General features: G+C 43.5%; 2 protein-coding genes across 5 annotated transcripts in view; both read left to right on the plus strand.

The window, feature by feature from the left end:
* Positions 1-159: 159 nt before the first annotated feature.
* Positions 160-10,060, plus strand: LOC111972763 (phospholipase ABHD3). 3 transcript variants are annotated; one of them, XM_023999833.2, is made up of 10 exons: positions 160-777; positions 860-1,097; positions 1,639-1,799; positions 1,948-2,130; positions 2,354-2,399; positions 2,662-2,774; positions 2,968-3,141; positions 3,303-3,351; positions 3,484-3,649; positions 7,616-10,060. In XM_023999833.2, the coding sequence occupies exons 2-10, from the start codon at positions 978-980 to the stop codon at positions 7,819-7,821; spliced, it is 1,218 nt and encodes a 405-aa protein (XP_023855601.1). In that variant the 5' UTR covers positions 160-777; positions 860-977; the 3' UTR covers positions 7,822-10,060. The 3 variants fall into 3 exon arrangements, with proteins under 3 accessions (XP_023855601.1, XP_023855600.1, XP_023855602.1); XM_023999832.2 differs by having other exon boundaries at positions 160-1,097; XM_023999834.2 differs by lacking the exon at positions 860-1,097 and having other exon boundaries at positions 160-359.
* Positions 10,061-11,001: 941 nt separating this feature from the next.
* LOC111973400 (cGMP-dependent protein kinase 1) overlaps positions 11,002-11,975 on the plus strand; it is a 15,901-nt gene continuing 14,927 nt past the window's right edge. Inside the window, exon 1 of one of the 2 annotated variants that reach the window (XM_024000755.2) lies at positions 11,002-11,097. The gene's annotated coding sequence lies outside the window, so the exon portion shown is untranslated. The remainder of the gene's footprint in view (positions 11,098-11,975) is intronic. The other variant, XM_024000756.2, reaches the window with a different exon arrangement.

Raw genomic sequence — 11,975 nt, forward strand, 5'->3', positions numbered from 1 at the left:
TCTTTGACCTTTTTCAAAAGGAGGCGAGAGAGGACTGAGGAGAAAAAGTGCAGAAGTTTAGTAGTCTAATCGAGAAAAGGCCTGTCTCTCAATCCATATCCCACCCCAGCCCAACAGTTGGAGATATTGCATTAGCTAGCTAACTGCTGGGCTGTAACATAATGCCAAAGAAGAAGAACGGATGAGTCGACCAGGGCAGAGGTATAAAATAACGGTGCCGACCCGGAACTGAGTTGTTRCTTTTTATTCGATTGATAAAATTAAAATAAAAACGAATTCGTTGCAGAATTACCAAGTTTGACACGAAAAGAGGAGAAGATAACACCCGAAAGGCGCATCTTTAGATGTTTCTTGTCAAGGCAGGTTTACGGACAGCTATATTACTTGGAGGGTGTCGTAGTGACATTAGCTAGCTAGGCTATGTAACTGTTAGAGTGACGCCGACTGGCTATATGTTATTGTTAACGTTTAATGTTTTTGTTTTGTGTATTCGTCTACGATTTTCGTTTACTGGGAGTAGTGAGCGAGTTTCTCTGGATGTAGGCTATACCAACGAGGTTTTCACCCAGGATCATCTTGCCAAAGCAGGCCAGAGTTGCTACTTTTTTTTCAATTTTTTTGTTGTTGCAGTCAGTAGGCTATCAGTGTTTGAGAATCTCCACCTAACTTCCCCACTTTTGATTGACGCTTGAAACATTGTTGACCTTCTRTCACAAGCTGCTAAAACGCGGACCCGGTTACTTTGTAACCTGAAGGGCATCTCATTGATAAGAAACAGTACGTATTTGTTCTGTAACTGCTGTGACAACGTTTCGCTTTTGATATATTTKTTTTACTAGGCTTAACTCTTTACCAATAGGAACTCTGTAGCTAGTAAGATTCTAAACGCCCTCGGACTTCTGTACGTTGACATCCTGCCTCCGCAAATCCCCCCTGACGAGTGTGAGTTTGCATCCGTGTGTCATCACAGCACTGTCATGCTGCTGTCTCACTCCGACCTATGGAAAGTGTGTTTGGAGAACATCTACAGACCCTACACGGTGGTCCTCGCCACCATCACCGCTGCCCTGTACTACCTCTGGGGCCGTGAGGGCCAGGTCAGTCGCTCGGCCAGAGACTAGCTGCCTTCGGGGTACTGTCTCCTGGCTTTGAGAGCATGTGTCTCTGAGCTCCGTCTCATTTAACCTCTAGTATTTTACTCTTGAGTGCTTCATACCTCTATCTGCAGGCACTTGCATTATGTCCATCCCTCACCTTAGTTTTTAGAGCAGGTTGTAGGAACCAAATAAGTTAGCACCCAATATTGTATAGATATTGGACTTGATAGGCCTATCGGATATAAATTAGGCCTGCACCCTGTAAGATATGCTTTCATCCACTGTTCCCCAGCACCTTTTACTCATATGTAGATTTTGATCCATTGCCCAACAACTGCAGAATATATGTCCCACAGTGTGTGATTGTCTGTTTGGTTGCCTCTGCTTATTCCACACTGTTTTCACCCATTTCCATCTTCTCTTTCATTCTCCCTCTGTCTCTCTCACACCCACACTTACCCCTGTACACACCTTTGTTTAGTCCCTTTTGCTTAAACACACACATGCGCACATACCCATGTCCTCTCTCTCTCACCCTCAGACACCGGTCCTGGTGTGTAGCGATGCATTCCGTGTGTTCCTACAGAGGCACTGTCCCGTGGTGGCTGAGCCCTTCAGCCCTACTCCCTGGTGCTGGGGCGGCCGGCTGCAGACACTGGTCAGAGTGCTCATCAAGTCCAGCCCCCAGGTCGACTACAGGAAGTAAAACAACCCAGAACCCACAACTTCCTTCCCTCCTCTCTACCTATAACCTCTCTAGTCATCTGGATATTGGGCCAACCTACTGTATACCATTTGAAACGGTATTCAGTTAAAAGACTAACCCTCCTGTCTCCTCCACTATCCTTAGTGAGTTGATCAGGACGGCTGATGGAGGTCAGATCTCTCTGGACTGGGTAGATAACGGGGACAGTGCTGCCTACCCAGAATGCTACTCTCGTCCCACAGTGCTCATCCTGCCGGGCCTCACAGGGAACAGTCGTCAGACCTACGTCCTCCACGCCGTCAGCCAAGCCACACGCCGTGGATACAGGTCAGCCTGAGAGGCCATGACCTTTCACTTTACCTGTCATGCTATATGGAATCCTTGGTTTAATCTCGAATAGGTACTTGTTGGTTCTGGACTAGATTGGTTTTAAAGTGCAGTATGGTAGCTTGACTGTCATCTCGATTTGAGAAACACCGACATGGGGCTCTTTGTCACTGTGCTGAGGTTTGGAATCTGAGATTAGATCTTTGTCTCTCTTTTTTCCCAGATGTGTGGTCTTCAACAATAGAGGGTTTGGAGGAGAAGAACTACTGGTAAATTTAGGGAATGCCTTTTAAGTGCACTATCATGCATTTTCCACCAGGGTCTGCCACAATGCAATTTTGCAAGCAGTTTGATAAGACACTATACTACTGTTCAAAGGTTACATTGCATACAAACATCAATAATGTAACATATGGTCTGTGCAGCGCTTGAGCCTAGTAGTCTCATCCACATGTCAGCCCATGTCTTCTCTCCCAGTAGACTCTGATGATCCCAGTCCTGCCCCAGTAACCTACCCCTCCTCTCCCCCAGACCCCAGTGACCTTCTGTGCGGCGGACACCTCRGACCTGGAGCGGGTGGTCCTCCATGTCAGGGAACTCTTCCCACAAGCCCCTCTGCTGGGCACTGGCGTGTCTCTGGGAGGGTAAGTGCTTAGAAAGAAAGAAAAATACATAGAGGTTGTAACTGCTTCAGTCTGTTCATAGTGCATTTTGTGGCAAATAGTTTTTTTYCCTCCCTCTATACACTCTTTCCCCCATCTTCTATCCTTCTCTTGTCTTTCTCTACCGCTCCTCCTGTCTTCTCCCTCACCCCTCCTATTCCTGACTGTATCACAGCATGCTCTTGTTGAACTACCTGGCTCGTAAGGGTAGTGAGGCAGGGCTTGTTGCCGGCCTCACAATGTCTGTCAGCTGGGACACGCTGGAGTCCTGTGCCTCGCTGGAACAACCAATCAACCGCCTGATCTTCAACCGACACCTCGCCAGCAACCTGTGCCAAGCCATTAATAGGTAAGACTGACTTGTTGTTTAGTTGTTGTGGTATCCATGTACGTGTTGCTGTGAATGTTGTTGCCATGGTTATTGGCCTTTCAAAATGGAACAAGACCTGTCATTACTAGCCTTGGTGTGATTGCAACCCAAATATCTGTCTGTCTCTCACGTTCTCTCAGACACAGGAAGATGTTGGAGACTGTGGTGGATGTGGACCATGTACTAAAGGTAAGAACCAGTTTCATATGGTTTATCTATGAGTTTCCATATCATTGTGTGTAGAATGAGTGTATTAGTTGTGCGCTGGTGCCCTTTTTTTGATCTAACTCTCCCTACGCTCCTGTGTGTTTACCCTCTCAGGCACGTACTATCCGGGAGTTTGACGAGCGCTACACGTCGGTCATGTTTGGCTATAAGTCCTGTCTGGACTACTACCAGGAGGCCAGCCCAAACTACAAGCTTCCCAGGACGACAGTGCCCATTCTCTGCCTCAATGCGGCCGACGACCCCTTCTCCCCCAAACATGGTGGGTACTGCCTGGGTCAGAGGGAGATGGGATAGGGCCTGGGGTATAGATGGTTCTTATTTAGATTTTGGAAGCAGCCCTCAACGTTTATCTTATATACAAAAGCATGTGGACACCCTTTCAAATGAGTGGATTTGGCTATTTCAGCCACACCCGTTGCTGACAGGTGTATAAAATCGAGAACACAGCCATGCAATCTCCATAGACAAACATTGGCAGTAGAATGGCCTTACTGAAGAGMTCAGTGACTTTCAACGTGGTAGCGTCATAGGATGCCACCTTTCCAATAAGTCAGTTTGTCAAATTTCTGCCCTGCTAGAGCTGCCCCGGTCAACTGTAAGTGCTGTTATTGTGAAGTGGAAACGTCTAGGAGCAACAACGTCTCAGCCGCAAAGTGGTAGGCCACACAAGCTCACAGAACGGGACCGCCAAGTGCTGAAGCGCGTAGCGTGTAAAAATCATCTGTCCTCGGTTGCAACACTCACTGCAAAGTTTCAAACTGCCTCTGGAAGCAATGTCAGCATGAGCTGTTTGTCGGGAGCTTCATGAAATTAGTTTTCCCGTGTACAAAGCGAGTTCCATACAGAAATTATTTGTAAAGATCAGTGTGAAAGAACTTGACTGGCCTGCACAGAGCCCTGAACTCAACCCCATCGAACACCTTTGGGATGAATTGGAATTCTGACTGCGAGCCAGGCCTAATCGCCCAACATCAGTGCCCGACCTCACTAACGCATACTTTTGGTCATGTAGTGTATATACTGAACAAATATACACTGCTCAAAAAAATAAAGGGAACACTTAAACAACACAATTTAACTCCAAGTCAATCACACTTCTGTGAAATCAAACTGTCCACTTAGGAAGCAACACTGATTGACAATAAATTTCACATGCTGTTGTGCAAATGGAATAACAACAGGTGGAATTATAGGCAATTAGCAGACACCCCCAATAAAGGAGTGGTCTGCAGGTGGTGACCACAGACCACTTCTCAGTTCCTATGCTTCCTGGCTGATGTTTTGTCACTTTTGAATGCTGGCGGTGCTTTCACTCTAGTGGTAGCATGAGACGGAGTCTACAAACCACACAAGTGGCTCAGGTAGTGCAGCTCATCCAGTATGGCACATCAATGCGAGCTGTGGCAAGAAGGTTTGCTGTGTCTGTCAGCGTAGTGTCCAGAGCATGGAGGCGCACACAGGAGACAGGCCAGTACATCAGGAGACGTGGAGGAGCCGTAGGAGGGCAACAACCCCAGCAGCAGGACCGCTACCTCCGCCTTTGTGCAAGGAGGAGCAGGAGGAGCACTGCCAGAGCCCTGCAAAATGACCTCCAGCAGGCCACAATGTGCATGTGTCTGCTCAAATGGTCAGAAACAGACTCCATGAGGGTGGTATGAGGGCCCGACGTCCACAGGTGGGGGTTGTGCTTACAGCCCAACACCGTGCAAGACGTTTGGCATTTGCCAGAGAACACCAAGATTGGCAAATTCGCAAATTGCCACTGGCGCCCTGTGCTCTTCACAGATGAAAGCAGGTTCACACATGAGCACTGTGACAGACGTGACAGAGTCTGGAGACGCCGTGGAGAACGTTCTGCTGCCTGCAACATCCCCCAGCATGACCGGTTTGGCGGTGGTCAGTCATGGTGTGGGTGGGCATTTCTTTGGGGGGCCGCACAGCCCTCCATGTGCTCGCCAGAGGTAGCCTGACTGCCATTAGGTACCGAGATGAGATCCTCAGACCCCTTGTAAGACCATATGCGGTGGGCGGTTGGCCCTGGGTTCCTCCTAATGCAAACAATGCTAGACCTCATGTGGCTGGAGTGTGTCAGCAGTTCCTGCAAGAGGAAGGCATTGATGCTATGGACTGGCCCGCCCGTTCCCCAGACCTGAATCCAATTGAGCACATCTGGGACATCATGTCTCGCTCCATCCACCACCGCCATGTTGCACCACAGACTGTCCAGGAGTTGGCGGATGCTTTAGTCCAGGTCTGGGAGGAGATCCTCAGGAGACCATCCGCCACCTCATCAGGAGCATGCCCAGACGTTGTAGGGAGGTCATACACACTACTGAGCCTTATTTTGACATTGTTTTAAGGACATTACATCAAAGTTGGATCAGCATGTAGTGTGGTTTTCCACTTTAATTTTGAGTGTGACCCCAATCCAGACCTCCATGGGTTGATAAATTGATTTCCATTGATAATTTGTGTGTGATTTTGTTGTCAGCACATTCAATATGTAAAGAAAAAAGTATTTAATAAGAATATTTCATTCATTCAGATCTAGGATGTGTTATTTTAGTGTTCCCTTTATTTTTTTGAGCACTGTATAATCACAACATTCAACAATTCTCAATTTTACTGAGCCACAGTTCATATGGGGAAATCAGTCAATTGATATAAATTCATTAGGCGCTAATTGATGGATTCCAAATGACTGAGAATACAGATATGCATCTGTTAGTCACAGATACCTTAAAAAGAAATGGGCCTCACAATGGGCCTCAGAATCTTATCACGGTATTTCTGTGCATTCAAATTGCATTGATAAATGCAATTGGTGTCGTTGTCCATACCTATGTCTGCCCATACAATAACCCCCCCCCGCCACCATGGGGCGCTCTGTTCACAACGTTGATATCAGCAAACCGCTCGCCCACACAATGCCATACACGTGGTCTGCGGTTGTGAGGCCGGTTGGATGTACGGCGACTTATGGTATAGAAATTGTCAAGAACAGCTCAAAAAAGCAAAGAGAAACGACAGTCCATCATTACTTTAAGACATGAAGGTCAGTCAATCTGGAACATTTCAAGAACTTTGAAAGTTTCTTCAAGTGCAGTCGCAAAAAGCATAAAGTGTTATGATGAAACGGCTCTCATGAGGACCGCCACAGGAAAGGAAGACCAGATTACCTCTGCTGCGGAGAATAAATTCATTAGAGTGAACTGCACCTCTGATTGCAGCCCAAATAAATGCTTCACAGTGTTCAAGTAACAGACACATCTCAACATCAACTGTTCAGAGGAGGCTGCGTGAATCAGGCTTCATGGTCGAATTGCTGCAAAGAAGCCACTACTAAAAGACACCTATAAGAAGAAACTTGCTTGGGCCAATAAACACGAGCAATGGACATTAGACCGGTGGAAATCTGTCCTTTGGTCTGGAGTCCAAATTTGAGATTTTTGGTTTCAACCGCCGTGTCTTTGTGAGACGCAGAGTAGGTAAACGGATGATCTCCGCATGTATGGTTCCCACCGTGAAGCATGGAGGAGGAGGTGTAGGTGTGCTTTGCTGGTGACACTGTGATTTATTTAGAATTCAAGGCACACTTAACCAGCATGGCTACCACAGCATTCTGCAGCGATACGCCATCCCATCTGCTTTGCGCTTAGTGGGACTATCATTTGTTTTTCAACAGGACAATGACCCAACACAACTCCAGGCTGTGTAAGGGCTATTTGACAAAGGAGAGYGAAGGAGTGCTGCATCAGAAGGCCATGGCCTCAACAATTACCCAACCTCAACCTAATTGAGATGGTTTGGGATGAGTTGGACCGCAGAGTGAAGGAAAAGTAGCCAAGAAGTGCTCAGCATATGTGGCAACTCCTTCAAGACTTTTGRAAAAGCATTCCAGGTGAATCTGGTTGAGAGAATGCCAAGAGTGCAAAGCTGTCATCAATGCAAATGGTGGCTACTTTGAGAATCAGATTTTTTTTGGGGATTACTACCTGATGATTCCATATGTGTTATTTCATAGTTTTGATGTCTTCACTATTTTTCTACAAAGTAGGAAGTAGTACAAATTAAGAAAACCCCTTGAATGAGTAGGCTGTGTCCAAACTTTTGACTGGTACTGAGTGTGTGTGATCAATTGTTGGTCTTCATCTAAATGCTTCAAACTGAAATTTTCCTCCTTCTGTCTCACTCCCTTTCTCTTCTCTCTCTTCTCTCTCTTCAGCTCTCCCGGTGGCCCTAGCCAAGCGCCTGCCTAACGTAGCGCTGTTGGTGACGTCCCACGGCGGACATATAGGCTACCTGGAGGGCCTTTACCCGCGTGGGGAGGGCTACATGGACCGCCTGTTCGGCCAGTTCATTCAGGCAGCCTTCGATCACCCTGGGGACCTCAAAGGGGCCTGCAGCATCAAGGAAGAGCTTCTGGATTGACCTCAGACACCCTGGTCATGTGATTAGGTCCTGATTGTTCTGGGACTGACCGATTAGTCTCACCAGCACTACCACCCTCTTCTTTTTCATCTCAGGTGCTTATCCGTCAACCAATCAGACAGAGCTTAATGCAATAGACACTGACATCATGTAGGTAGGGAGTTACAGACTGATGCCTTATATTACTACACACAGAATGAGAATATCTGGTCTTAAAGCCAGTAACTCTTTATAAGTTTAGTGTTTCAAATGACTTACTGTTGAAATTAATCTGGCACACAAGCCATCACCCTACTCTCCGAGGGTGTCTCAGGGTGAGTGGGATATGCAGAATGACACACCCATTTCACCACACACTGTACAGGTTACACACYTGTACATGTGTGAAACAAGACAAATATAAGCACCCCCTTTTTGACTTTTTGAATTTCACCCTTRCTATTTCCTATGTCATAGACGATGTAAACAAGGACATGAATAGATCACTCGTATTTAGTCTTCAAAAAGACAAAGGGAAACAATAATTTAAAATATTTCCCCTTGAACTGATGTTTAATTATGACTAAAGCAACTGATTATGTTTGAAGAATATACTTAGCTTATCGCACAACACACAAATACTGGAAAAACTTGAATGAAAAGTTAATCTTTTAATCTGGTTTTTAAGCTACTTGGGTTTTATTCTCATATATATATATATATATGGTTATGTGATTGTAATAGTGGTTAGCATACACAATAAAATACATGGAAATGTCTATGTATAACGTACTGCAGTTAATAATTCTTTATCATGTTGGTCAAGTAAATTTCAATTTAGGAGATAATTGAAATTCCAGTTAAGTGGAAGTGCAATTTATTTTCAATTAGGATTTTTTTCATTGAATTGGAATTTTGATTCACGTCCAGATTTGACTGAACTGAAATTGAATTTTGACCTCATCTGATTCCACCATAAAGAGAACAGATAAAATATTTTGAACATGAAGGAATGTTGTTATAAAATATACACGGTATGTATTACGTATCTGTGTAAAGGCTATATCGGATAATGTATAAAATGCAAGCTGTCTAAGACTTGCCTTAGCGTTGGTCGTATCTCAGCCCGGACAGTGTGTTTGACAAAGTAGTATTTTTATCATCAAAAATGTTGGAGATTGTTTTTGACTTTCTTGCAACATCCAAACACAATTCCATTTCAAAACAATCTGGGGTGTCCCACACATTCCACAACATAGCTTTGTCCTGTATACGTTCATGTGCATGATATGACACAGAAAATCTATATCTTTATTTGTCTATAAAGTACTGTACACATTAGGCTAGACATGCTAAGGTAAAGGAGAGCAAATTGCTATCAGAAATGTCTGCTGGCTGTCCTCTCTTGGTTTACAAATAGAAGTGTAAAACCCCTGATTGTTTTATTTGGACCAGTACCACTATACTAGCTATGCTATTTTAAATCCAGCCTATGTTTGATAATTATTCTTGTGATTTTTGGTTGTTTATTTGATTTGCAGTATTTTTTTCAACTGTGGATGCACACATAAAGCTCTGAGACTGACTAAATTATAATCACATTTAAGATGCCGTGTAAGGTCTGACATTTCCCAAGGACTAAACTATTTAATTCAATGTGGGTACAAGGGTGTGACAACTCAGTGGTTTAAACCTAGGGAAAGCTCACATTTGACTTTATTTCTTAGTTCTGGACGATTGTCTCACGCTTTGACTTGTTTGAAATTGGCACACAATTGTAAAAGTTTGAGTAAATCTGTTTTATGATTATGGACTATATTATACAGAATGTCTTGTGGTTATGTAACAGTTATCGGTAATATTGCACAATGCGTGTCATGACAATGGATCAACTATGTCTGTCTGTTTATCTTGCTAAAGTAGTTACGGTAAAACAGGAAGATGATGTGATGTTTTAATGACGCTGCCATGACGATCACCAGCAGTACCCTCCTCTCCCATCACCACCCTATTAATTATTATACATACTTGTGTTATTACTCAGTAATAACATCCGCTGGCACAAGACGGCCTGGACCTTGGGGGGGAAGGCCCAACATACACTTGACTGACCACTATACCTGCTGCACTGCAATGATAATGTGATGGCAATAATAATCTATTGTAACTTTTTTGTGACCTTCCCTTGTCCTTTTCTGTTGTTACCATGCCACTAATTTAAATATTTGATCTGTATTCCTTAATAAAAACACAAACAGTTGTTTCTGTCAATATTCAGTCATAGGGGGCTTTCCCAGGTAAAGAGGATGTTAATTATTAATTTCCTAGACATATCTGACTTTATCTTAATCACTGCTGTAATTATCTCAAATAAGAGCAGCAATTCACCTTAGTTTGTTTGGTTGTCTTTATTATACCACTGTGTCGGTCTCAGTGGTAAAACTAAGAACAGTCATTGTTGGTGCTCCAGGTCTAAAGCTCTCATCTTGGAGCCATACTCAGGTCATTCATGTAGTTACATGTAGAAATTGATTAACAGGATGGGTATCAATAATTAACTTAAGACAATAAAAATCCCCACTCACAATGTGAACCCTTCAGCCTCATTTAGATTACTTTAATGATGCTGGGCTGGAAAAGATCCAATGGTTGCACAGTGGCTTTGTGTGGAAACAGCACCTGATGAAGTAGGGGGAGATTTTTCCACTTGTTTTCCTCTCAGCATAAATCTAATCTGTTTATTGTACGACAAACGCACATTTCTGCTGGTTGAAACTGGTGGTTGAAAGTCACTTGGTGTTTTTCGTAACTTTGACTCTTTTCTATCACTCCCATCTTTAAAACCTGCTCTGGCACATTTTAGTGCTGATACAATGTGGGTATTAATCTGTTTTAGCCCACATGAAAAAACACTACAATTTACTATACAATACTACAGTGCTTTTATAGAATTGTATAGTAAACTGTACAGTGGTAGGTATACTGTAGAATAATATACTACACACCATAGGTTTCCACGGGGGATGGGAGACAATCATGTATTAGTTAAATAAAAAGTCCCTGGAGGTCAGGGATCTCCCAGATAGCATAAGAACAGGTCATAGGCAATGGCAAAATGTGTAGAATTGCAAGAAATTATCTTTAAAGGTGGACTTTGGAAACAAAAATCTTTCCATTCCTCCTCTTTCTCTGTAGCCAGATTGTTAGCTAAACTAGCCAGTTGTAGCTAGCCAGTAACTCCTCCAGTATGTGTTGGCGTCATTTCACCGGATTTGTTTTTGATGGACGCTGAGAACGGTAAGCACAGACCAGTGTTTACAGATTTCTTTAAAATATTACCTATAATTAATTACAATATGAGTGAAATAGTTTTCCTTCAAAAACATTTTAGTTAAAACTATCTTTTGATATTTGTTTCATTAGTCCATTGTTGATATAGTCCTTAAATGTTTTGCTTGTCAGCAATCAAGTTTTCAAGATGTATAACTTTCAAAATACAGAAATACAGCTGGTATGATGCATTTTGCATCACATAAGGCTGCGTTATGCATCATACCGGCTCTATTTCTCTATTGTGAAAGTTATATATCTTGAAAACTTGATTGCTGACATGCAAAAAAGATGTGGAACTATATCAGCAATGGACCAAATAAACAAACACCAAGTATATTTTTAGTGTTAAAGTACTTACAGTGAGGGAAAAAAGTATTTGATCCCCTGCTGATTTTGTTCGTTTGCCCACTGACATTGAAATGATCAGTCTGTAATTTTAATGGTAGGTTTATTTGAACAGTGAGAGACAGAATATCAACAAAAAAWTCCAGAAAAACGCATGTCAAAAATTTTATAAATTGATTTGCATTTTATTGAGGGAAATAAGTATTTGACCCCTCTGCAAAACATGACTTAGTACTTGGTGGCAAAACCCTTGTTGGCAATCACAGAGGTCAGATGCCTTCTTGTAGTTGGCCACAGGTTTGCACATCTCAGGGGGGATTTTGTCCCACTCCTCTTTGCAGATCTTCTTCAAGTCTTAAGGTTTCGAGGCTGACGTTTGGCAACTCGAACCTTCAGCTCCCTCCACAGATTTTCTATGGGATTAAGGTCTGGAGACTGGCTAGGCCACTCAGGACTTAATGTGCTTTTTCTTGAGCAACTCCTTTGTTGCCTATGGG

The sequence above is a fragment of the Salvelinus sp. IW2-2015 genome, linkage group LG14 (genome assembly GCF_002910315.2).
Source record: "Salvelinus sp. IW2-2015 linkage group LG14, ASM291031v2, whole genome shotgun sequence".
In the NCBI taxonomy this organism is placed as follows: domain Eukaryota; kingdom Metazoa; phylum Chordata; class Actinopteri; order Salmoniformes; family Salmonidae; genus Salvelinus; species Salvelinus sp. IW2-2015.